Raw genomic sequence first — 26,579 nt, 5'->3', positions numbered from 1 at the left:
TGCAGTGATTTACCAGCAACTCCGAGCACTCCCCATAGGCTTGGCTGTCTCCACTGCGCTGAGGAGTCAGCTTCAGGAAAGAGATTAGTTAGGCAATGAACATTGGTGCTCTCTTCATTTTTTCCTTGAGTCCCAAGAATTACTCTTTATACCTTATATCCAGGACATTGAATAAATATCAAATATTTGTACATCTTAATTTTCCTATGGTGAACAGTTTCCTAAAAGAGAGAGAGAGGATCATTGTGACTTACAGCTTCAGGGACATATTTTGTTGTGCAATCAGCCTGACGGTGTCACCTTGGCTAAGCCCCATGACTTCTCAGGGTCTTGGCTGGTTCATTTGTAAGTCAGGGAAAAGGAGGTAGGTGACCTCTCAGCTTTAGAGATGAGTTTGTGGAAACTTCACACAGTTTAGAAAACAGAACTAAAACACCTACTGCCACCCCAAAAGCAAGAGAGTGCCAGATACTGTTTGTAAGACAGGAATGAAATGTTTGAGTAATTGTATGAAACTAAATTTTAACTGAATCAGTTCATTCAGTTAAATTTTCTTTAAAATTAAAGCATTACTTTAATGCTACACAATAAACTGTAAACAAAAGACTTACAGAATTTTTGAATGGTATTAAATCCACTACATCTAAAACTTTTGAATGTCTAATTTTATTTTTAATATATTTTATTGATTTTTTTACAGAGAGGAAGGAAGAGAGAGAGAGAGAGTTAGAAACATTGATGAGAGAGAAACATCCATCAGCTGCCTCCTGCACACCCCTCACTGGGGATGTGCCCACAACCAAGGCACATGCCCTTGACCAGAATTGAACCTGGGACCCCTCAGTCCACAGGCCGATGCTCTATCCACTGAGCCAAACCGGTTAGGGTTTTGAATGTCTAATTTTAATAAACAGCTTTCTTCCTTCATAATTTTGAATGTATATCTATTTGAAATAAATTATTATATATTGCTACACATTAGATAAATATTATATATAAATTATTAGGCCATTAGAAAAGCTAAGCATACTATTTCCCAAGCAATTATATAGAGATATTAAAGTTTTAATGGGTTGTTAGTATTATCTCTTTAAAGACTATGAGTTTTAGTACTTATTCTTACCAAAAGAATAAAAATAGTATGTGCTGAAATCTGACTATCTATATATGTAAAAGGCTAATATGCAAAGTGTCCCCTCAGGAGTTTGACCGGGAGTTCACTTGCTCGCTCTGACATGTGCTGACCACCAGGGGGTGGTGCCAAGTGAAGGAAGGCCCCAGCCAGCAGCCAGAAGGCCCCAATAGGTCCTGATCACCAGCCAGGCCTAGGGACCCTACCCATGCATGAGTTTCGTGCACTGGGCCTCTAGTATTTTTATATTTTTACTTTTACATTGAAAGCAGCCTATTTATTTATTCAGGAAACATTTATTGAGCTTATACTATGTACAAAGCCTTTGAGTTAATGAGAGGGTATACAGCAAAGTTAATGGGGTGGAAGAGATGAACATTACAAAAATGATTACAAATGCATATGTATAATTTTAATGCTCACTGAATATGTGGCTGGAGTGAAAAAGGGCAGGGTGGGGAGAAGATCACTAAATGGCCGGAAGAAATAGAAGGGGCTAAATTTTGTAGGGCCTGTCGACCATCTTAAAGATTTTACATTTTCCCTGAGTGCAATGGAAAATGACTGAAGGCTTTTCCAAAGGCTGATGACATAATCCAATGTATACTTATAGCAACTGCTTTGGTCATTAAATGAGAGTGAACTGGGAAGGAAGGCAAGAGTGAAAGGAAAGAGATCAATTAGGAGGTTCTTGCGTGTTCCAGAAAGAGGTCTTAATGGCTTGAACTATGCAGTAGCAGCAGAGATTAAAAAAAAAAATGGATTTGAGATATATTTTGGGAAACCAATTCACAGGTCTGATGATTGATTCCATTTGGGAAGATTAGTGAAAAAGTTAAGTATTCAAATGACTCCCAAGTTTCTGCATTGAGGAAATGAAGGTGCTTTGTATGGAAATGGAAACCTAGAGGTAGAGTAGATTTGAGAAGAAAGATGGCATTTTCCATTTTACAGTGAGAACACTGAGGCTCAAAGAACATAGGTTCTTATTTATAGATATAGCCACCAGGTCAGAGCTATATTACTATACCATCTTTGCAAACTACATTACCTTTAATAACTTCTGTGTTTGGTTTGATGTATGATACCTTTGGCCTCCGCCCATGGTTGTCCAGAGTAATGGCCCTATTCCATATGTCTGCAGTAAAAAGTTCTATTGTCTTGTTCCATTGGACATGTAAGTCCTCTTGAAACTTACAAGGACACTGTAGCCCATATAAACCCTTCAACTCAGATCCTGTATAGGAAGAGGAAGCTAACCTCTCCACTGTGCAGGACCTGCGCTGTGGCCAGCGGCATGGATGGCAGTGCTGTAATCAAGACTATGCTTCTCAGTGCTGTTGGGATCCTGCCCAATCTTTAATCTTTTCCTGGAAAAATTGGTCCCCATAAAACTTGAGGTATTTTGCTATGGTGGTGAGGAGCACAGGTTTGAAGACAAACACTCTTGGGTCCTGCTAGCTAAGTGACTTGGAAAAGTCACTTCAATTTTCCCTGCTGCGATTTCTTCATGTGCAATAATAGGATCTATCATTAGGCTGATCTGAAGATAAAGAGATACCACATATAAAGAGCCTTACCTGGCACCCGGTAAGCCTGCCATAAGCCAGAGATCTGTTTTCCAACCACTTAGTTCCCAGGGGAGATAACTTTTCTGATGCTTGGTAACCTCCATGGTTGTTATTTCCCATAGAAAAATGTAAAAACTAGTAAATAGCAAAATTCCATTGGCAAGTCTTTGAACTTTAGGTACTAACTAAACCCAATCTAATCTAATAATAGACAAATATGCAAATTGACCATACCTCCGACACACCCACAAGCCACACCCACAAGCCACGCCCACCATCCAATCAGAGCGACATGCAAATTAACCCAAACCAGATGGCTACAGCCACAGAGAGCAAGGTTTCCTAGGTAACAGAGGAAGCCAAGCTTTCTGCCAGCCGTTGTAGGCCTAAGCCTCCACTCAAGCTACAAAGTTTCAATTATAGAAGGTAAACAAATTCAAACAAATGGCGGCAGAATGGAGCTTGAGAGAGCAGGCCAGGGTTGCCGCTGGCAACAGGAGAAGCAAAGCTTTCCACACACCCTGGCCGGGCCCACTCGCTTAAGGCAACAAAGTTTCAATTATAATCCCAACACAAATGGCTTCGGGCCTCGGAGGGAGCCCCAGGCTTGGCTCTGCTCCAGGCTACAAAGTTTCAATTGTAGAAGGAAAATAAATTCCAGATACCAGGGCCTCCGCTTACGTTGCCAGGGGGCGTGGCTGGCCTGCAAACCACCACAGGCCCCTCGCTCAGGCCGCCCCACGCCCCAAGGGTACCCCACCCTGATCAGGGACACCCTTCAGGGCAAACCAGCTGGCCCCCACACCTGTACCAGGCCTCTATCCTATCTAATAAAAGAGTACTATGCAGATTGATCATCACTGCAACACACAATATAGCTGCCCCCATGTGGTCAAAGATCCTGCCCCCATGTGGACACAGGATCGCCACCACAAGATGGCCAGCAGGAGAGGGCAGTTGGGAGGCACCTGGCCTGCAAGGGAGGGCAGTTGAGAGGGACCAAGCCTGCAAGGGAGGGCAGTTGGAGGTGATCAACCCTGCAGGAGAGGGCAGTTAGGGGTGACCAGGCCGGCAGAGGAGGGAAGTTGGGGGCAAACAGGCTGGCAGCAGAGTGGTTAGGGGGTGATCAGGCTGGCAGGCAGAAGCGGTTAGGGGCAATCAGGAAGGCAGGCAGGCAAGCAGTTGGGAGCCAGCAGTCCTGGATTGTGAGAGGTATGTCCGACTGCCCGTTTAGGCCCGATCCCAGGGATCAGGCCTAAACGGGCAGTCGGACATCCCTTGAGGGGTCCCAGATTGGAGAGGGTACAGGCTGGGCTGAGGGACAACCCCCCTCCGTGCCGAATTTCGTGCACTGGGCCTCTAGTTTCTTAAATAATGAATTGACTCAAGATCTCAGAGTCACTTCTTCTTTATTTCTCCTTTTTTTTTTTTTATCAGAATTATCTTTGTCTGCTCTCTTTAGCTTATTTGGATATTGCTTTCATTTACTTGGGAGCTTGGAGGAGATTGCACAGATATACTTCTTACACATCTTATCTGATGAGTCATCTAGCCAACTCTTATATCCACTTCTGTAAAGCAAGGTACACATCCCTAGGAAGTTAAGTAATAGCAGACAAGTCTTTTTTTTGGGGGGTGGGGGAGAGGCTCTAGAGGGTTCCTGAGATAATTTAGCAACACCTTTATTTTTTAAGCCATAAATTATGCCCTGGGGAATAAGGTCTCTACTATATCTCCCCTTGACTTTGGCTGCCATGGTGAGGATATTCGAATTCTGCCTGAGAGGCACAGATACCATCAATCTGTAGGCATCTTACCTTGTGCATCTCCTTACAGATCAGATTGGCACTGAGCATTCTCTCTCAGTCTAAAGCAATTTGTGAAATTAAGCCTTTAAGAAATTCAGTTCTTCATTCTCCTTTCTGGATGTTACTAACCAAAGGCAAAACCAAAAAGGCAAAGCAAAAAATTATTCTGAACATTAGTATAAAAAATATTTTTTAGTTCACCCATAGGCACAAAGAGAGAACTAAATATTATTATTGTGGTATCAGCATTCCCCAGTGAGGTAGCAAATTTATTTTAAAACATTTTTAAAATATATTTTATTGATTTTTTACAGAGAGGAAGGGAGAGAGATAGAGAGTTAGAAACATCGATGAGAGAGAAACATCGATCAGCTGCCTCCTGCACACCCCCTACTGAGGATGTGCCCGCAACCAAGGTACATGCCCTTGACCGGAATCAAACCTGGGACCCTTGAGTCCGCAGGCCGACGCTCTATCCACTGAGCCAAACCGGTTTCAGCTTAAAACATTTTTTAATCATATAGGTCAATCTTAGTAGACAGTGACATGACGTGGCCAGTAGAGTGTCTGGGGTGACAGTGAGCAGTGCTCCATGCAAGGAGTGAGATTGCCATTGTGTTACTTCAGCAGGATCAACCTCAACCTGCCTCCCTTCCCTCTGTAACATGCATTCGGTTAAACAAATATTTGATTTCTGCGCTTTCACTGATTTCTAAGTGAATTCCCCTGTGCCTGTCTGGTTTTGGAAGTAGAGGTGTGCCTTGGTTTTTATAGACCAGATTAACATGGATGTTTAAATAAGTGTCTGTAATTTAATTTCAAAATCCCTTAGGAAGCTAGGTTTATAATAGAAATTCAAGGAAAATACCTTAATACAAAACAGAAATTTGTTCAAACCATTGTGACTCATAATCTTATAATTTTTAACTATTAACTTAATATTATACTTGCTTATAAGAAATATTGCTAGGAATAAAACATTTAATTTTCCACAATTTACAGTGATCTTAATTTCTGTATCTTATGGACATTGGAATAAGAAACATGTTCATAAGGGGCTTCAAATGTAGCTATATTTTATTTCTTAAAAACATACAAAGCAAATATAAAATTTTAAAAACTGAAGAAAACTAGATGGTAAGTACATGGGTAGGTGTTACATTATTTTAAAATAAGTTTTTTGCTTGAAATACTTCACAATAAAATGTGCAAAAAATAAAAAGATATTTAGGTTATTCATGTTTTCCTCTTTGTTTCCTTATTGTTGTAGAAAGTATTTATCTTCTCTGGAACATTTAGAAAAAACTTGGATCCCTATGAACAGTGGAATGATCAAGAAATATGGAAAGTTGCAGATCAGGTAAGGATGCTAACAAATATTTTGAAAAAGGTAGTTCATACCCACACAAGAGTGGTTGTCATAGCTGAGGTAATTTTACATACTTTTGCGTGCGTGCGTGTGTGTGCGCGCGCACGCGTGCACACGACTTGAAATCTAAGAACTCTAACATACCTGGAGCACCCAGTACTTGGATTACACCTCCTCCTCTCCTCAGTGTTTATTTCTATTTTTTTTTATATATATTTTATTTTTTTACAGAGAGGAAGGGAGAGGGATAGAGAGTTAGAAACATCGATGAAAGAGAAACATTGATCAGCTGCCTCCTGCACACCCCCTACTGGGGATGTGTCCGCAACCAAGGTACATGCCTTTGACTGGAATCGAACCTGGGACCCTTCAGTCCGCAGGCCGACACTCTATCCACTGAGTCAAACCGGTTAGGGCTCTCCTCAGTGTTTAGTCTCCATCTATCAGGCCCCAGAGATAGCATTTCTGTGGTCTTCTTCCCTACCAATGTGCATCAATGAGTCATGAACTGGGAGACCTACAGCACACCAGGATTATTCCTGATACAAAAAATCATCTCTCTACACCTTCTCAGCTACTCCCTCTCTGGGTTTTGAAGCTTTCCCAGTAGAAGGAGGAGGCTTTGCTTTGACATTATGTATTTTTCTGGGAAGCATGGTTTTAACATATAAGGATGATGATCATTCTAGGACACCTGCAGATGACTATGGTCTTCTCTGGAAGCCACCAGGAGTCAGCTGCCTTTAGGGAATGTGCTGGCTATGAATGCTTCTAGGCACAATGCCACATGACCTAGATACAGCATACTCCATTCTTTGTGGTCATTAAGGCACCATATAGGACACATATGGATTAAAATAGAATCAAAATTCCTAAATAAGACCCTGTATTTTCCCAGTAGATGGTTTCTTATAATTGAAGGTATTATACACAGGAATATGGGGTGAGAGAGGGAGCTTGAGTGAAATGCTTGGTTCCATTTAAAAAAAAAAATCCTAACTGTAAACTGACAATTCTTGAAATATAGGCATTATATTAAAGTAAGGGGTTAACATAAATTGCTCTGTTTCATTAAACTTGAGGTTTAAGTTCAAAGCTCTGGATGATGACACACTACAACTATAAGACCTAAGTAAGAACTTTGAGATTCAAGGGTCTTTTTAGGGAACAATATTATTCCACTATTTCCTGTATTGTTGGTCCTTATAGTACAATTCCCAAATGTTCTTTCCTTTTCTGCCTTCATTCAGAATGGATCTCGTCAGGAGCTATGAAATATCTGTGAGTGTGAAACACTTCCCCACTGAGTGCCCAACCTTAACATGCCCCTAATAAAATGCACTTAGATTAACTGTTTTCAGTATCAAAGTTTCCTTGTTACCCAACAAATGGGAGTTTTCAAAGGAAACATTAACTAAATTGGAAGTGACACATTTTAAGAAAGATCTTTGATGTGACTTCCAGAATGAACTATAGGGACACAATGTTGTGGGAGGGAAACTTGGAAAGGAAGGCATCAGATTGTATAAAATCTGCAAATATTGCCAAGTCAAAATAAAATTTACAGGAAATCAGGAACATAAGAATATCTAAAATTTTAGAAGACCTGGTGAAGATTTTAAATGCCAATAGAATGCAAAAAATGTTTCAATTTTTATTTGATCAAATTGTATTGAGGTCTATCTTTTTTCTGATCATCTTTTTAATAGTTTGCGAACAGAGATGTTAATGCTATCCCGACATTATTAACTTCATGTGCTTTGAGCGGTGGTGATAAGTTTTTGCTGCAGAGGCCCTTGAAAACAGCATACAAACAAATAAGCAATAGCCCAGAGAAGTAGAAAAGGCATCGGTTTAAAAGTTAGAGGGCCTGGGCTTTAGTCCTAAATGGTTGATCATATAACATATCCAAACAGGAATATTTAGAGGCATGTCAGTTTCTAAACTGGACAAGATACTGGGGAAATGGTGTAAACCAGGATGATCCAGGGCGAACCAGGATGTATGTCATTTCATCGAGTCCTCTCTGTGACCTTGGTATGACTCAGGTCTCTAGAGGGAAATAAACTGAACAATGGCAGATAGCCAAAAACTCCTGAATCTTATCCCAACAGCACCTCCTTCATAATTCCCCGTTTCCCAAGTGAAAATCACAAGCACATGACAACACTGGGCCAAGAAACACTCTATTCCTAGCTTGGCTCTGGACGGAAACTCCATTGTGAAGCCTTATCCTTGCTGAACTAGACTAGATTGTGGGATGCCATGAGGATCACGCCTAATGAGTAACTCTTAAGGTCTGGAAGCAAAGCTGGCCCAAACAGCTCCCTGTCCCTTTGTATCTTAGGCCACACCTTCATCTTGGCACTCTGTGGATTGAGATGGTCTAATGTCCACATCCCAAAACAAATCAGAGGCAGATAGCTTCTTCCCAGAATCACTGACTTTGCCAGGTGTATGGACAAAGAGAATCTCATAACAGACTGAATCCCAAATTGGGGGTGGGATAGGGTGGGGGTTGGGGGAGGGTGCGGCAAGTCCCCTGGCTTTGTGGCCCAGGAAATTGATAGCATTGTTGTAACAATTTTTTATTTTTCAATTACAGTTGACATACAATATTATATTAGTTTCAGATGTATAACATAGTGAATAGACATGTAGTTATCTTATGACATGATCATCCCAATAAATCTAGTACCCATTTGACACCATATGTAGTTATTACAATATTATTGACCATATTCCCTATGCTGTACTTTACATCCTCATGACTGTTGGGTAAATACCAATCTGTACTTCTCAATCCCTTCCCCTTTTTCATCCATCCCTCCAACTCCCCTCCCATTTTGTAACCATCAAAATGTTCTCTGTACCTCAGAGTTTGTTTCTGTTTTGTTTGTTTATTTGTCTTTTAGATTCTACACGTAAGTGAAGTCATATGGCATTTGTCTTTCTCTGTCTGACTTATTTCACTCATCACAGTACTCTCTAAGTCCATCCATGTTGTTTCAGATGGCAAGATTTCATTCTCTTTTATGACGGAGTCATATTCCATTGTACATATGCACCATTTCTTTATGGTTTCCATTTTCATGAAATATTTTTTCATCACTTTCAGTCTATGTGTGTCTTTCAATCTGAAATGAGTACCTTGTAGACAGCATATGTAAGGGTCTTTTTTAAATTTTTATTCATTCAGGATATTTTTTTAATTTCTTTTCAGGGAGAGTGTGGAGGGAGAGAGAAAAACATCATTGTGAGAGAGACATATTGACTGGTTGCCTCCTGCGCGTGCCCTGCCTGGGGGAGGGGAGAAAACTGCAGCTCAGGTATATGCCCTTGACCAGGAATTGAACCTGAGACCCTTAGGTGCAGGGGCCAACACTCTAACCATTGAGAAACACTGTCCAGGACCACCCTATGTCTTTTGATTGGAGCATTTAATCAATATAAATTTAAAATAATTGTTGATAGATATGTAGTTATTGCTATTTTCTTATTCATATTTTTATATCTTCTTTTTCTTAAAGAAGTCTATTCAAAATTTCTTGTAATACCGATTTGGTAGTGATGAACTCCTTTAGTTTTTTCTTGACTGAGAAGTTCTTTATATCTCCTTCAATTTTAAATTATATCCTTGCTGGATAGAGTGATCTTGGTTGTAGATCCATTTTTTTCATGACTTTGGATATTTCATGCCAATCCCTCTGGCCTACAAAATTTCCATTGAGAAATAAGCTGATGGCCCTATGGGAGCTCCCTTGTAGATAACTAACTGCTTTTCTCTTGCTGCTTTTAAGAGTCTCTCTTTGTCCTTAACCTTTGGCATTTTAATTATGTGTGTTGGTGTGGGCTTTTTGGGTTAATCTTATTTGGGACTCTCTGTGCTTTCTGGGCTTGTATGTCTATTTCCTTCACCATGTTAGGGAAGTTTTCCATCATTATTTCTTCAAAAGGTTTTCAATTCCTTGCTCTTTATCTTCTCCTTCTGGTTCCCTTATGATGCAAATACTTGTATGCTTGATATTGTCCCAGAGGCCTTTAAATTATTCTCACTTTTTTGGATTTTTTTTTCTTTTTGATGTTTTGGGTGTTTTCTTCTACCTTTTCTACCAAATCACTGATTCAGTCCTCTACTTCATCTAATCTACTGTTGATTTCATCTAATGTATTCTTTATTTTAGTTATTCTATTCTTCATTCTGACTGATTCTTTTTTATGTTTTCTCTCTCCCTTTTATGTTCCCTATCTCTTTGTTGAAGTTCTCAGTAAGTTCATCTACTCTTCTCCTAAGTTCATTGAGCATCCTTATAACCAGTGTTTTGAACTCTGCATCTGATAAATTGCTTGTCTCCATTTTGTTTAGTTCTTTTTCTGAAGTTTTGTTCTGTTCTTTCATTTGGGACATGTTCCTTTTTCTACTCATTCTGGCTGCCTCCCTGAGTTTGTTTCTTTTTTTAAAAAAATGTTTTAATTAATTTTTAGAGAGAGAGAAACATCGATGTGAGAGAGAAACATAGATTGGCTGCCTCCTTCATGCACCCCAACTAGGGATTGAGCACACAAGCTGGGCATGTGCCCTCACCAGGAATTGAACCAGTGACCTTTCAGTACATGGGGTAGCACTCAATCAACTGAGCCACACTGGCCAGGGCATGTTTCTATGTATTAGAGTTGCTATGTCTCCTGGTCTTGGTAGCGTGGCCTTATATATTAGGTGTCCTATGCAGGACAGTGGCATAGTCTCTCTGGTCACCTGAATCAGGTGCACCAGGTGTGTCTTTTGTGTGTGCTGTGTATACTTTCCTATTGTAGTTGAGCCTCGATTACTGTTGGTATGTCAGTGGGAGGGATTGACCCTCAGACTGATTTGTTGTGAGGTCTGCTTATGATTGCAGTGGATGAGCTTTTGTGCAGGGGCTGAACCTATGGAGCAGGATTCACTTTAGTGGGTCTCTAGTGCCTGCCGAGTCTGCCCTTTGGGTGTATCGTTTATGGAGTGGCTGGGTGGTGCTCTGGTGTGGTCTGATGCTGGCCACTGAGTGTGTTGGTTCTGGGGCCTCTTGGGAGTTTCAGGCCATGGTCAGTCGCTACTATGCCCTGCCCTGGGCCACCTGGTATGAGCTACAAAGTGATCCACAGATGGTTGCCACTTGAGCTGAGCTTGAAAGTGCCTGGGAGAGGCTAAACTGTGAACTAAGGCCTGCCGCTGCTAGTCCTAGGCTTAGCGATTCTTAGCAAGTGGTACAGGGCTTGCTGAAGCTATGTGCTGCTTGTTTGGGATTTGTGAATCTTTGAGAGATTTTAGGAAAGTCCAAAGCATGAGCCAAGATAGGCTATTTGAATGGAAAAGCCACGGGAAGCTGCTTGGCTAAGCCTACAGTTTGGGCGGGGTGGGGGTCTCAGGAAATCACAGGGCAGGGCAAACAGTGTTAGTCAGGTTGATGGAGACTCAGGTATGGTGCTGCCTTCACATGCAGTGGAAAGGCTCAGCAAAGGAACAGTGGCCTCTGGGAGAAAGCTGCTTCCCCAGTGCTCACCCTGAATCCAGACAATTCAGTTCCTCCCTGTATGTTTCTGGCTCCTTTTGAACTGCTACCTCCATGCTGGATCTTAGAATGAGTGAATCCATGTGTGGGCCCTGTAAGAGGAACAGTTGAGACTCCAGCAGCGCACTGTCTCACTCAGCCACAACCTCTGCTGATTTTCACAGCCAAAAGTTATGGGAACTTCTCTTCCCAACACTAGAACCCTGGGCTGAGGAGCCTGGTGTGCGGTTGGGACCACTTGTTCCTCAGCCGGGACCTCCACAGCCAAGATATCCCTCCCAATTTTTAACTGCTACAGGTGGGTGTGGGGCCAGCCTGCTCCATGTCTCCCCCGACTCCTACGAGTCTCCATGTGGCTTCTTCTGTATATCCTTAGTTATATGACTTCTGTTCAGCTAGACTTTAGATGGTTCTCAGTGATGGTTGTTCTGTAGTTTAGTTGTAATTTTGATGTGGTCATGGGAGGAGGTGAGTACAGTGTTTCACATCTCAGCATGGAAAATTACCTTATGTCCATATAAGTGAGTTTCTTATGTTCACCACCCCCACAATTGTCCTGTGTTCCTAATCCTAGTGAATGGCTTCACCATCCTTCACTTGCCCAGAGGCAAGACCTGGGACTCATTCTTGATTTCTTGTGTCTTGATTTCTCCATATGTCAAGCCTTCTCTAGGCTGTCTCCTGCAAGTATCTAGGATGTATTCACCTTTTTTCTTCCCCACCTGACACCACTATAACTGTCATGGGGATTTTTGAAAGAAGCTCCTGCCTGATTTCCCTTTTCTGCAGTTCATTCGGCTCTTGGCAGCTCTGGTAATCTTTCTACACCCTGCATCTGACCTCTTATTTCTCCCCTTCCTATGGCTCCTTATATCCCTTTGGACCAGGTTTGCACTACTTAAGGTGGCTTAAAAGGTCCTTTGCTATGTGGTCTCTGCCTGCCACTCTAAATCATTCTCCAACCTCCCCTGCTTACTATGATCCCTCTACTAGTATACTGAATTTCTTGCATTTCTGTAAAGCATCCTGTACTCTCTGTTCTCCTGAAGCTTCTTCACATGCTGTTCTCTGTACGCGGAAAACCCTGCTAGCCCTTCACGGCCTGCTCCTAATTCATCATTCAGGCATCTCCTTACACATTGCTTCTTTCCAGAAACTTGCCCCGATGCTGCAGGTCGGAGGGAGGAGCCCTTTCCAGGGGTACCCTGTTCATCTACCCCTTTCATCACATTCTTCACATGGGATAGAGATTTACCTCTTAACTTGTCACTGTACCCCACCAGATTGAGGGTTCCTTAAGGGCAGGGATGATGTCTATTCACTGAGGTATTTCCAGTGCACGGAGTAATGTTGGTCACATGGATGGTGTTAAGTAAATATTCACTGAATGAGTGATTTAACTTATTTGCTTAAATAAGGGACTGGGTTCAGATGACTGATAGATGCAGGAACAGCAGTACCCTTTGCTGGTTCACAGGCTTTCACCACAGCAAGCTGTCTCAGTATAATTCATAGTCTAAACAGCAGTTCTGCTAATTATAGAATGAAGGCTTTTTTGGTTATTGTTTGCTTATTAGATTATTTATAAAATAGTTTCCTTTCTTACACATTGATAGCGAGGTAAGTTACTTTTAGAGAGTAAGCTAAATAGCAGAAATAGTGGCTTTTCAAGTTAAAAATTTGCCCTGGAAAACCTGCAAAGTAGCAAAAAGAGTGTCTTAAGGAGTTGAGAGTGTCTATTTTTATAACTGCCTACTAGTGGACTATTTAGTCTAACCACAGTTCACTTTTTCTGATTTTTTTTTTTCATGCTTCCTTGTCACAAGAGCAAACTCTTGCTCCACAATAACATTCCAGAGTGCAGCAAGAGCAAAAGTCAACATTTTAAAAGAAATACCTGGTTCTTTACAGGCTGTTAAATATTTTTTAGTTTGATATGTCATAAAACAAAATTTCTCCTTTCTAAATAGAAGTTTGGGAAGTATATGTGATTTATTACTCAACAGTGTAAAGCTGGCAGATTCTTTTGTCCTAAGTTCTTTTATCCACAGTTGTTGATGCTTTTATTTCTTTTAATGCTTGCTTAGAATGAAAAACATTAGACATGTTCAGATTCCAGTAATTTTTAATTCACCTTAATTTGGACAGTTTGTATTTCTTTTATTTACTCCTTCCTTCCTTCCTTCCTTCCTTCCTTCCTTCCTTCCTTCCTTCCTTCCTTCCTTCCTTCCTTTCTTTCTTTCTTTCTTTCTTCCTTCCTTCCTTCCTTTCTTTCTTTCTTTCTTTCTTTCTTTCTTTCTTTCTTTCTTTCTTTCTTTCTTTCTTTCTTTCTTTCTTTCTTTCTTTCTTTCTTTCTTTCTTCTTTCACTTTATTTCCCATTAACCTGATTTCCATACTGTTTAAGCGTTTGTGAAAGAACAGTTTAAGGCCACTCAGTGGTTGTCCCTACCCATTCAGTGGCCTGCACAGTGGGGGCTGCAGTGACAGGCTATATTTATTTTTAATCTATTAAAAATAGACTATGATACTATTACAAACAATAATTATTATTAATATAATTAATTAATAATTATTATTATACTAGAGGCCCGGTGCGTGAAATTCGTGCACTTGAGGGGGGTGGTCCCTCAGCCTGGCCTGTGCCCTCTTGCAGTCCAGGAGCCCTCAGAGGATGTCTGTCTGCCTGCTTAGGCCCACCGGCAGTTGGACATCCTTAGCGCTGCCATGGAGGCAGGAGAGGCTCGTGCCATCACCCCTGCACTTGCCAGATGTGAGCCTGGCTTCTGGCTGAGCAACACTCCTCCTGTGGGAACGCACTAATCACCTTGGGGCAGTTCCTGTGTTGAGTGTCTGCCCCCTGGTGGTTAGTGAGTGTCATAGCAACCCGTCGTTCCACCGTTCAGTCAATTTGCATATTAGCCTTTTATTATTTAGGAGGATTGGGAATATGTATGTATTTTTATTTAAAGGATTGTGCTGCTACAGATCATTATATTTAATTATCTCTATAGCAATTCCCATTTGAGTCTTTCTCCCCCCTCTCCCCCATAGCACTTATTTCTTTGAATAGTAATTTCTCAGTTACTATTTTTCTATTTGTCTGGATCATGAGTTCCGTCAAGGCAGGGCCTAGTGTTATTCATCCTTGAATCCCTGGGTCTGCTGTAGTACCTAGAACTTCATAAACTCTCATTGAGCCTAGTAAGCAATACATGACTAAGCAGTCATTTACATCCAAACAATCAGCAGGCTATTAGACCATTCTCATCACCACATTGAGTTGGTAACAGTAATTTTGTATCTTTTTAAAAACAATTGCTATTCTATCTTGCTTCCTATTTTCTCTGCAAAACCTATCACAATATATGGCATAAATTAGGTAATTAATAAATTTTTTAAATGTTCACTGACTTTAAAAGTTAAAGTTTTACTGACTTACGTTGACCTTTCTCTAGTGAATGTGATTTTACATATTTTTATCACACTTCATAGTGAGTAAAGTAGTGAGATAGAAATGTTGCAGAATACACTTTCTATTGGTCTGTCTCGCTGTCATTCATTTTTCAAAATGTTGTTCTCTAAACATTGGTAGTAATATATATTTAGGTATATAATTGTTTCCTTGTAGTAAAGAAATAGTTTTATTTGGGAAAAACAAATATGTTGCTCAGCTCTTTATCACAGAGAAGTGCAAAAGTATCACACAGTGAAGTGGCTTTCCTACTAGGGCCCTGGGAATCAGTGTGTATTGGTGTGAGATCTAAAGGAACAATGCATGCTACTACATTCATACAACCTTGTTATTAGGGGTTTGATGTAAATGAATAGTATTGTAGTATTTCCTGCTAACTTAGGTCAATAGTCAACTTGTGAAGGGTAGTGTTTCAGTGACCAGCCCCATGTCCTTGGGATTTCCAAGCTCCAACAATACTATTAGTCACCATGGATTAAGTGTTTACCATGTGCCATATTCTGTGGCAACTCCTTTCCACAATTATCCCATTTAATCCGCATTACACACTTTTGAAATCTATACAAGCTTTTCCTCATTTTTTCTAAGTGAAGTAAATGAGACTTAAATAACACACTTGCCGGAGCCGGTTTGGCTCAGTGGATAGAGCGTCGGCCTGCGGACTGAAAGGGTCCCGGGTTCGATTCCGGTCAGGGGCATGTACCTTGGTTGTGGGCACATCCCCAGTGGGGGGTGTGCAGGAGGCAGCTGATCGATGTTTCTCTCTCATCGATGTTTCTGGCTCTCTGTCTCTCTCCCTTCCTCTCTGTAAAAAAATCAATAAAATATATATTTTAAATAACACACTTGACATCATCAGCAAATCAGTGGTAGAGTGCAGATTCAAAGCCACTTCTCTGTGATTTCAGAGCTCTAGCTTTTTTTTTTTTTTAATTCAGTTTAATTGGGATGACATTGGTTAATATGATCATATAGATTTCAGGTGTAGATTTCTATGTTACAAGATCTCTAGATTGTTCTGTGTGCCCACCACCAAAGTCAAATCATCCTCCATCACCATATACTAGGCCCCCTTCACCCCCCACTCCCCATCTTTTCACTCCCCACCCACTTCCTTCTGGCAACCACCACACTGCTGATTGTGTTTATGAGTATCAGTTTTAGATTCCACATTTGAGTGAAATAATATGGTTCTTAGCTTTTTCTGCCTGACTTGTTTCACTTATAATAATCTTAAGGTCCTTCCATGTTGTCACAAATGGCGCTATTTCATCCTTTCTTATGGCTGAGTACTATTCCATTGTGTATATGGACCACATCTTCTTTATCCAGTTCTCTATCATAGGACACCTTGGTTGCCACCATGACTTGGCCATCTTGAATAATGCTGCAATGAATATAGGGGTGCATATAGCTTTGCAAATACATGTTTTTGAGTTTTTCTGGTATATACCCAAGAGAGGGATTGCTGGGCCATACGGCAGCTCTATTCTTAATTTTTTTATGAATTGCCACGCTGTTTTCCATAGTGGCTGTACTAGTCTACATTCCCACCAGCAGTGAATGAGGGTTCCCTTTTTTCCACAATATCTCCAACACCTGTTAATACTTGTCTTGTTGGCAATAGCCATTCTAACAGGTATGAGGTGGTATCTCATTGTAGTTTTAATTTGTATTTCCCTAATTGCCAGTGAGGTTAAGCATCTTTTCATGTATCTATTGGCTTTTGTATATCTTCTTGGGAGGGTATCTGTTCAGGTCTTCTGCCCATTTTTTAGTTGGGTTGTTTGTTTGGTGTTGAGTTTTATGAGTTCTTTTTATATTTTGGATATTAAACTTTTATGAGAGCTATTGTTTGTAAATATCATCTCCCATTTGGTTGGCTGCGTCTTTGTTTTGTTGTCAGTTTCTTTTGCTGTGCAGAAGCTTTTTAGTTTGATAGAGTCCCATTCATTTATTTTTGCCTTTACTTCCCTTGTCTTTGGGGTCAAGTTCATAAAATGTTCTCTATGACCAAAGTCCATAAGTTTAGTACCTATGCTTTCCTCTATGAAATTTATTGTTTTTGATCTTATATTTAGGTCTTTGATCTATTTTGAACTAATTTTTTAACATGGGGAAAAACTGTAATCCAGTGTCATTCTTTTGCATGTGGCTTTCCAGTTTCCCCAGCACCATTTATTAAAGAGGTTTCTTTACTCCATAGTGTTTCTGGCTCCTTTGTCGAAAATTATCTGCCCATATACATGTGGTTTTATATCTGGGCTCTCACAGTTCCATTGACCTGTGTGTCTGTTTTTCTGCCAATGCTATGCTGTTTTGATTATCATTACTCTGTAGTATAATTTGAAGTCAGGTAGTGTGATATTTCCATCTTCATTCTTTTTTCTCAGGAATGCTTTGGCTATTCAGGGTCTTTTGTGGTACCATACAAAATCAATGGTTTTTTATTATATTTCTTTAAAAATGACATTGGGATTTTAATGGGGCTTCCATTAAAATTGTGTTTGGGTAATGTGCCCATTTTAACTATGTTGATTCTTCCAATCCATGAACATGGGATATTTTTCCATTTTGTTATGTCTTTCAATTTCTTAATAATGCTTTGTAATTTTCAGTATATAGGTCTTTCACATTCTTTATTAAGTTTATTCCTAGGTATTTTATTCTATTGGTTGCAATTACAAAAGAAATGCTTTTCATTTCTTTTTCTGAAGTTTTGTTTTTAGTATACAAGAAGGCAGAGGATTTTTGTACATTGATTTTGTATCCTGCAACTTTACTGTATTTGTTTCTAACAGTTTTTTGATGGTGTCTGTAGGGTTTTCTATGTACAAGTATTGTTATCTGAAAAAAGTGATGCTTTTACTTCTTACTTTCCAATTTGGATGCCTTTAATTTCTTTCTCTTACCTTATTGCTCTGGCTAGAACTTCCAGAATAAGAGTGATGAGATTGGGCATCCTTGTCTTGTTTCTGATTTTAGAGGAAAAGATTTCAGTCTTTCACCATTGAGTATAATATTATCTGAAGGTTTATCATATATGGCCTTTATTAGGTTGAGGTACTTTTCTTCTATCCCTATTGTGTTTAGTATTTTAATAATAAATGGATATTGTATCTTTTTTATTTTTTTAATTACTTTATTGATTAAGGTATCACATATTTGTCATCAACCCCCCCCCCATTCCCTTCCCAAACCCCTCCACATGCATACTCCCACCCCCCTGTTGTCCGTGATCACTGGTTAGGCTAATAAGCAAGCACACAAGTCCTTTGGTTGATCTATCTCCCTTGTCCCCACCCTCCCCTACCTTCCCTCTGAGGTCTGACAGTCTGATCGATGCTGTTCTTGTTCTTAAGTCTATGTTGTTCATCTTTTCCCCTAGATGAGTGAGCTCATGTGATACTATGAATACACTTATAGGAACTGAAAATGAGACAAGCAATAATGGTTATGCTGAGAGGCAAATGAATCAGTCTATAGTGAGTTTCTTTCTGGGCCAACAGTTCTTTTGAGTCCCGGTTTCTATGTCCAACAGTTCTTTGTGTGTACATAACAGCAATGATATTTCAGTTCTGGATTGTGGACAAATGGTGGTAATGCAGGTCCGACCCTCTCTGGTTTGGTCCTGGGCAATCTGCAGTGACTCACATCTGCTGACTGCTAGTATGGCAAGGCATTGTCAGTGTCTTCCATCTCTGGACTGTTTCTCTTCTGTCTTCATGGCTGGAGCACTCCTGTCAATTCCTCTCTGTTGCTGGAATCCACTTGGTCTCGGAGTTGTTTTCTGAAAATATACAAACATATTCTTGACCAAAAGTTAATAAAGGAATCTTTTCTATAAGTTTGAAATAGGATCGCAAGTCAAATTTATGGATATTGTATCTTAAGTGCTTTTTCTGCATCTGTTGATAAACTCATATGATTTTTATTATTTCTTTAGTTAATGTGGTATATTAAATTGATTTGCATATGTTGAACCATCCTTATGCCCCTGGAATGAACCCCGCTTGATCATGATGTATATATTAGGATTAATAAAATTGACAAACCCCTGGATAGTCACTAAAGAAAAAAAGAGAAAAAAAACATATAAACAAAATCAGAAATGAAAGAGGAGAAGTCATCACAGACATGACATATATACAGAGGATCATACTAGAATACTATGAAGGACTATGCCACCAAATTCAATAACCTAGAAGAAATGGATAAGTTCCTACAAATATATAGCCTTTCTAGACTCAATCATGAAGATTGGAAAATCGAAATAGGTCAGCAGTGATGAAGTTGAAACAACCATAAAAAACCTCTCCAAAAATAAAAGTTCAGGACCAGATGGCTTCACTAGTGAATTCTACCAAATGTTCAAAGACTTAAAACCTCTCCTTCTCAAACTCTTCCAAAAAAATTGAAGAAGAGGCAATATTTCCTAACACATTTTATGATGTCAACATAACCCTGATACCAAAAATCTGGCAAGAATAACACAAAAAGGAAAACTACAGACCAATATCTCTGATGAATACAGATGCAAAAATCCTAAACAAAATACTAGGAAATTGAGATCTAGTTTTTAATTAGTATAATATTTTGCTTTTTAATTGATATATAATTGACATACATACTTATCATTGTATTAGTTTCAGGAGTACAATTTAAAATTTAGTAATTGTATATGTTGCAAAATGACTACCACAAAAGTCTAGTTAACATCCATCTAATTTGTACTTTTCTTAATGTTAATTTGACTTAAAAATATCCATAAACACTGCTAATTGATCTGAGATAAAATACTGACACCACAGAACATGCTTATCAGTGTTAGGAACTTTTAATGTTATCATTTGATCTTTGAAAGGTTTTATACAGTCTTAAAGATGAGAAAACAGGCAAAGTTACTTCTCTTAAATCACACGCTATATTGGCAAAGCTAAAGCCAGTATCATTCATTTATCGTTGTCATTCTTCCTTAAGTTGGGATTCATTTATCATTCATCTAAACCATGTTTGTTTTGTTTGGTCAGCATTCCAGCCTTGTGCATATTTGTTGAACAAATGTACAAATGAGTTGATGTTGACAGTGTGTTCAGTATTGGTACTGGGGACACAGAGTTAAAAAGCACACCTTTACCCTTAAGAAGCTGATAGTCTTAGGGGAAACTTGTACAAATGGCACCCTGGTTAGGTGCCTGACTGCCCTGAAGGATGATCAGAAATACTCAGAAGGGTATGTCAAGGTGTATAGAGACCTACAAGCTGTTTGGTGCTGCTGGAAGTAAGAGTGGAGGGGACTTGATTTTAGATACTTTAAATGCCACCTCAGAGAGCTCAGTTTTATTCTGCTAGGAAGCTATTTAAAACAGAAAAATAAGCTATTTAAAACAGAGAAATACAGGTTAAACCTGTATTTTTGAAGGTTCCCTGAGGTGTTTGTGTGGTGAATTGACAAATCCACAACTTGGGATTTACAGTATGATGCTTAAGAGATTAAGATGGCCTACCCTAAGGTCCCTGTAATAGGGTTAGTGAGGAGGAGAAGAATTTAAGAAGTATTTGGAAGATATCTGGGGGCTGGAGATAAAGGATTTGAAAAATCATTAGCTTATCTGTGGTAATCAATGTCCTAAGAATGACTGAGATCTCAGGAGAGTATGGAGAGTTGAGGGTTAGGAAGATGAATATTCAAGGGACAGGAAGAGGGAGAGTTGCCCACACATGATAATAGGTAGAAATGGTCAAAGATTGTGTGGTTTCTTATAAGCCAAGTAATAGATGTTTGAAAAAGGGAAGCATGTTCTGTGGTATGAGGAAGTGGAGACAATAGATGCATACTAATTTTTTGAGATTTCTAGATGACAAACAGGGTAGACATTACATAACAGCTAAAGGAGAATGTGGATGCAAGTGAGGGGTTTTGTTTCTGTTTTAAGATGGGAGAGACTGTAGCAGGTTCATAGACTGAAGACAGAGAGAACACAGCTCCTCTAACTCCCCACCCAGTGTCCTTTAGTCACATTCTCAGCTACTTGGACCCAAAAGTAGTTTTCTGTTTGAGTCTTCTAGAATACATCAGAGTTATCCCCTTATCTAATCAATATGTTTACATTCCCTGCCATCTCAGAAACCTTTCAGAATTCATTAATTCTCATAGTAAGACTAGAGGCCCGGTGCACGAAAATTCATGCACGGGGTGTGTGTGTGTGTGTGTGTGTGTGTGTGTGTGTGTCCCTCAGCCCAGCCTGCACCCTCTCCAATCTGGGACCCGAGGGATGTCCGACTTCCCATTTAGGCCTGATCCAGGACTGCTGGCTCCCAACTGCCTGCCAGCCTGATCACCCCCTAACCATTCCCCTGCCAGCCTGATTGATGCCTAACTGCCCTCCCCTGCTGGGCCTGGTCCCCCCCAACTGCCCTCCCCTGCAGGCCTGGTCCCCTCCCCACAACTGCCCTACCCTGCAGGCCTGGTCCCCACAACTGTCCTCCCCTGCAGGTCTGGTCGCCCCCAACTGCCCTCCCTTGCAGGCCTGGTCCCTCCCAACTTCCCTCCCTTGCTGGCCTGATCGCCCACAACTGCCTTCCCCTGCCAGCCATCTTGTGGTGGCCATCTTGTGTCCACATGGGGGCAGCCATCTTGTGTGTTGGAGTGATGGCCAATTTGCATATTACTCTTTTATTAGATAGGATTGCTTTAATGAGAACCAAATCAAGGAAAAGAGTATCATCTGCAGTGCATATTACAGACACACAGTTAATATTTGCTGAACAAACATCACTGGACTCGTGAGTTTTTCTTAAAGCCATTATCTCATCTGCCTATATTACAGTTAGTATTGTATGTTACTTCCCCACACTAAATCTCAGACCTCCCAGGAGACAATCATCTGCACATCTTTTAGTCCTCAAACATTCAGCAATATTTAGCAAAAAAATAAACATTAATGCACATTGATCTGAATAAGTGATAAGAACCAAGACTTCAGTCATTTTTGTCTTATTTTGAAAGAATGGGTTTCTGTATCTTTTGACATTTTCAACCTATTTTTTTCTATCTACCTTATAAAACCAAGCCATTGAACGCAACACAACTCTCATATTGCACCTCAATATGTAACCGTAAAATCTCCTAGTTTTGACTTCGTGGGTGTTTTTTATTTGTTTGCTTGTTTGTTTATTTGTTTTTACTCTATAGTTTCATCAATTTCTTAAGATCGGTTTTTATGTATTGAAGAGATGAGTAGCAAGTTGCCATATGTAGTTGTAAAAAGCTCTCTGTTGACTCTTTTATGCCACTTTTCATGCTCTATTATGACCGAGTAGAGAATGGAAGGGAATGTAAAAGAATCTGTCATGATATTCTAAACAACTCCATTCTCCAGCATGTTTTCCATTGTGTTGTAATTGTTTGTGTAAGTCTTTATAAATCCTGATCCTTGCAGGGGCCATGTGCCCTTGATCGTTTCTTCAATCCCTATTGGAATACCTGGCATATAATAGGCATTCATTGAAAATGTCCTGAATGATGAAGTACAGAAATGAAACAAGTCCTAGACTGATCCTTTAGAGCTGTCAAGATTATACAGATTAGACTTTTGTTTAATCCAGGCCAAATAGCAGTGGGCAGGGGCTGATATGAAATTCAAACTTTGAGAACTCCCAGGAGTGTTTTTAACCTTGTGGTATCTGAACTGTCCTTTCTAAACACAGTGTTTTCCCTCCTTCTTTCCTGCAGGTTGGACTCAGATCTGTGATAGAGCAATTTCCTGGGAAGCTTGATTTTATCCTTTTGGATGGGGGTTTTGTCCTAAGCCATGGCCACAAGCAGTTGATGTGTTTGGCCAGGTCTGTTCTCAGTAAGGCGAAGATCTTGCTGCTGGATGAACCCAGTGCTCATCTGGATCCAATGTGAGTTTCAGAATTCCTGCTGTGTAGTAATACAGCGGGAGCAGAATCCTTGAGACCTACTGCATATTGACACAAATTCCCATTGCCTAGTGGAAAAGTCACCATTGGATATGAGTACAAGTGCTTATTTCCTGGTATAAGAGCCTTGAGCTCTCTTCTGAGTGTGATTTTGGAATTTTATACAAATTCTCCCCCTAGTCAACACATGAAATATTTAGTTACACAGGCAGATTCTGACTCTTATGATTTTTCTTTCTACTCCATTTATATGGTAGCACAAAAGAACTACTAGTGATTCTACATAATGGGAAAAAAAAGTACTTTGGTGAAGTTTTCTTCAAAATACTTGTCCTATTTATTGATGGAAACTTAAAATCTACCCTTTGGTTGCAAAGCTGATTGTGGCTGACTGTATCACAATAATATTAAAAGTATTTAAGGAAAGATAATTTAAAGGACTCAATTGATAGGAAAATAGGTATGTTATCAAGGATAAAGGCAGATTATTGGTGTTCTGTGATGTTATGTGTGGTATTTTCTTTCTTTTCTAGAACATATCAAATCATTCGAAGAACCCTAAAACAAGCATTTGCTAATTGCACAGTGATCCTCTGTGAACACAGGATAGAAGCAATGTTGGAATGTCAACGATTTTTGGTGAGTGTTTATAAATTACTTACGATCTCATTTCTCCTTTAATTCTTGATAACAATCTCTTAAGTGATAGTTTCTGCAAATCACAGTAATGTACAAGTTCAACCTTAAAACAAGTGTCACACAGACATTTAGCTTGACTCAACATAGCTGCACCAGTTTCTCACTTTGATCTCTGTTATGAGGTAAGGTTGGAATGCAGTAAGTCTAAAAGAGCAGCCTATTACTAGGTGACATTAATAAACTGGAACATCTATACTTTTGAGTCCTTTATTTGGGGAATAAGTCAGAAGAAAGACTTGAGTCCTGAGGCTTTTAATAACTAAATCTTCCTTGGGTAGGTAGGGTCCTGGACAGGCCTGGATTCTTTTGCATCTTGTGTAAGTTTCCATATGATAGTTGAAAGGCTCATTTCATTTTTTAAGTCATTATTTAGAACTCAGGTGAGTGTCTCTCCCAATCACCTTCTCATTGTGCTTTCAAAACTGTCACAGATTCTTCCAAGTGATGTTTACAAATTCCCTCCGGTTTAGTCACAAGGAAGTTCTCAGGATGGTGTACCACATTATTCTGTTAAGACTTTTGAGGTTCCTGGAGGTAAATGCTTTCCTTAATGAAGGATTGTTATTACCATTTATTATTACTAAGCTCCAGGTAACAAATTAGGGGCTGACTCACAACCTCTGGCCCTGCCATGGTCAGGCTCAGGAGGCTGGATAAAGCCTTTCTGTTCTCTGACCTTGGGTTTGCTCAACTTGAACCTGTGAAGCAGGCATATTAAACTCAGGCACATTCTGACCAATTTGGAATTTCTAACCTTCAAATCCACTGTTGATGAGGTTCAACTACGACGCTGTGGATTCTCACTCATTTTTAAGGTACTATAAAAGGGATCTAACAAAAATCATTCTGGTTTTGAAAGCACCCTTAATTCCTCTAAAGCTCTCTGAAGAGGTAATTGCTCCGTACAATCCTAATTTAAAAAAAAAAAAAAATCTTCCAGCTGCTAAATAGAAAGTTACAGGTAGTTTCACAGATGGAGAAGCTCCCTAAAGCAAGAGGGTGAAGGACTTGGCAGCGAAATGAGATCTCTCCCTGACGGCTCAGACTGCCAGCCTCTGGACACTGTTTCCCGTTTGGCTTTTATCTTCCTCCGAGCCTGTGCCAGTGTCTGTCCTTGCTGTGGTCCGCCCTGCCTTCTGTCCAGTATCTCACTAACAGCCACTTCCCCAGGTCATAGAGGAGAACCAAGTGCGGCAGTACGATTCCATCCAGAGACTGCTGAGCGAGAAGAGCCTCTTCCAGCAGGCCATGAGCCCCTCCGACCGCCTGAAGCTCCTACCCCACCGCAACTCCAGCAAGCACATGTCTCGGTCCAAAATCACTGCTCTGCAGGAGGAGACCGAAGAAGAGGTGCAAGATACCAGGCTGTAGAAAGCAGTACCAATGTTTGCATGGGACACTCACACGTGGACCTGTAGGAGAAAACAGTTTGTGCCTCAGAAAAACAAGGATGAATAATGCTATGTTTAAAAAGGAGACTTTTTAGTAAGAGGAATTAAGGACGTTCACGTAGGTCTGGATAAGTGGCTTCCCAGCAACCGTCAAATTGTGTGACAGGTACTTCAAATCCTTGAAGATGTACCACTTACGTTTGCAAGCCAGATTTTCCTGAAAACCTTTTCCTTTTGGTAGTCCTCGGAAAGGTGGCCGTAACTGTCAGCCAGCTTAATTGTTCCACTTTATTGTTTAGTGAAATTGGTTGATGTGTATTATTGGAGAACTGTAATCATACTATTTAGAGAGATGATTGACTTAAAACTTTAGTGGCTTATATTCCCTTTTCTCTAATATCTCCAAGATATTTAAAAACACCTCTATGTGTCTGATCAGTATTCAGACTGTCCCATTTCTAAGCGAGTATTAGAATATGTGAGAGTCACAAGACAGCCTGTCAGCATATGCACTGCGCAATACCTAGGTATCAGTCAGGAGAGAGAACTTCTGGAATCCTTTAAATCAGGGTCAGTGCTATTCTTTTACCAAAAATTCAAACAATTCAGGTAATAAGAATACATCCCTTACCTGGAAAAAGGCTGTTACAGTCCCATGTAGGGGACAGGAGAGCTCTCTTCCTGGGGAAGTTGACATGCCTTTCCACAGCTTCCAGAAAGTAACGAGCTTATAAGACCTCTGAACTGAAGGATGGCTGGGAAAAGGTTTTAATGTAAATTGGTGCAGAAAAACACAGGCAGCTAAGCCATGGGGGCTGCAGGTATATGTACCAGAAATCTGAATATATGGGTATACATGGGGTGATGTCATGTGTTTTCAGACTACTGTATGCACATCATACTGTATATACTGAGTGGGAGAGATGGTGGGAGACACACTAAAGAAGAATCAATCATGAATTAGTTTTTATGCTTCTGTTTTATAATTTTGTGATACAGAAGAAATTTTCTCTAGGAAATAGTATTTATTTTAATAATGTTTCAAACTCATATATAAATGGCTATATTTTAAGAATGATTATATTATGAATTACATTTGTATAAAAATTATATTTGAAATTTTGACTTTTAATGGCACTAGCTATTTTTATGATATATTATGTTAAACCTGGGGGAGGGGGAGGGGGGGACGTTGACCAGGGGCTATAAATTACCTTGAAGGTGTGGAGAGAAGCATCAGGGCTCACACAGATGTTGCCCACACCTGGATAATTTCCGGACAGCATACAGGTTTCCTCTTAGGTGCAGCTCTAAAGAAAATAGTACCACAAAATATGACTACTCCTATCAAGGACACACTACCTTCCAACTCCAAACTAAAGATTGCATTCTATTTTTTACTGTAAGAATATATCATTTGTCAATAAAATTCACATATTTGTGTGAGAAACTTAGCTGTTTTCAGAACGTTCATTGATTGTGTCTCATTGATCTCTCCAGTCTCTAAGGATCATGGAACACAAACCATGAAACTTGCCTTAGATATAGCTTCTGATAAATTTCTTTTCTCGATTTCATTTATCTCTTCTTCTGGATAATTCTCTTGTTCTTTCATTTGGAGCGTGTTTCTTTGTCTCCCCATTTTGGCTGCCTGTATGTGT

General features: G+C 39.9%; 1 protein-coding gene across 1 annotated transcript in view; it reads left to right on the top strand.

Annotated features, from left to right (window-relative positions):
- The window catches only part of CFTR (CF transmembrane conductance regulator), a 194,069-nt gene extending 167,956 nt beyond the window's left edge, over nucleotides 1-26,113 (top strand). The window contains exons 24-27 of the mRNA XM_054726453.1: nucleotides 5,782-5,871; nucleotides 22,638-22,810; nucleotides 23,362-23,467; nucleotides 24,698-26,113. Coding sequence (XP_054582428.1) covers nucleotides 5,782-5,871; nucleotides 22,638-22,810; nucleotides 23,362-23,467; nucleotides 24,698-24,898 — 570 coding nt within the window. The 3' untranslated portion in view covers nucleotides 24,899-26,113. The remainder of the gene's footprint in view (nucleotides 1-5,781; nucleotides 5,872-22,637; nucleotides 22,811-23,361; nucleotides 23,468-24,697) is intronic.
- Nucleotides 26,114-26,579: the final 466 nt, after the last annotated feature.

This window comes from Eptesicus fuscus, chromosome 14 (genome assembly GCF_027574615.1).
Source record: "Eptesicus fuscus isolate TK198812 chromosome 14, DD_ASM_mEF_20220401, whole genome shotgun sequence".
NCBI lineage: Eukaryota > Metazoa > Chordata > Mammalia > Chiroptera > Vespertilionidae > Eptesicus > Eptesicus fuscus.
Note: the sequence above shows the minus strand (reverse complement) of the source record. Positions and strands in the feature narration are given on the sequence as shown.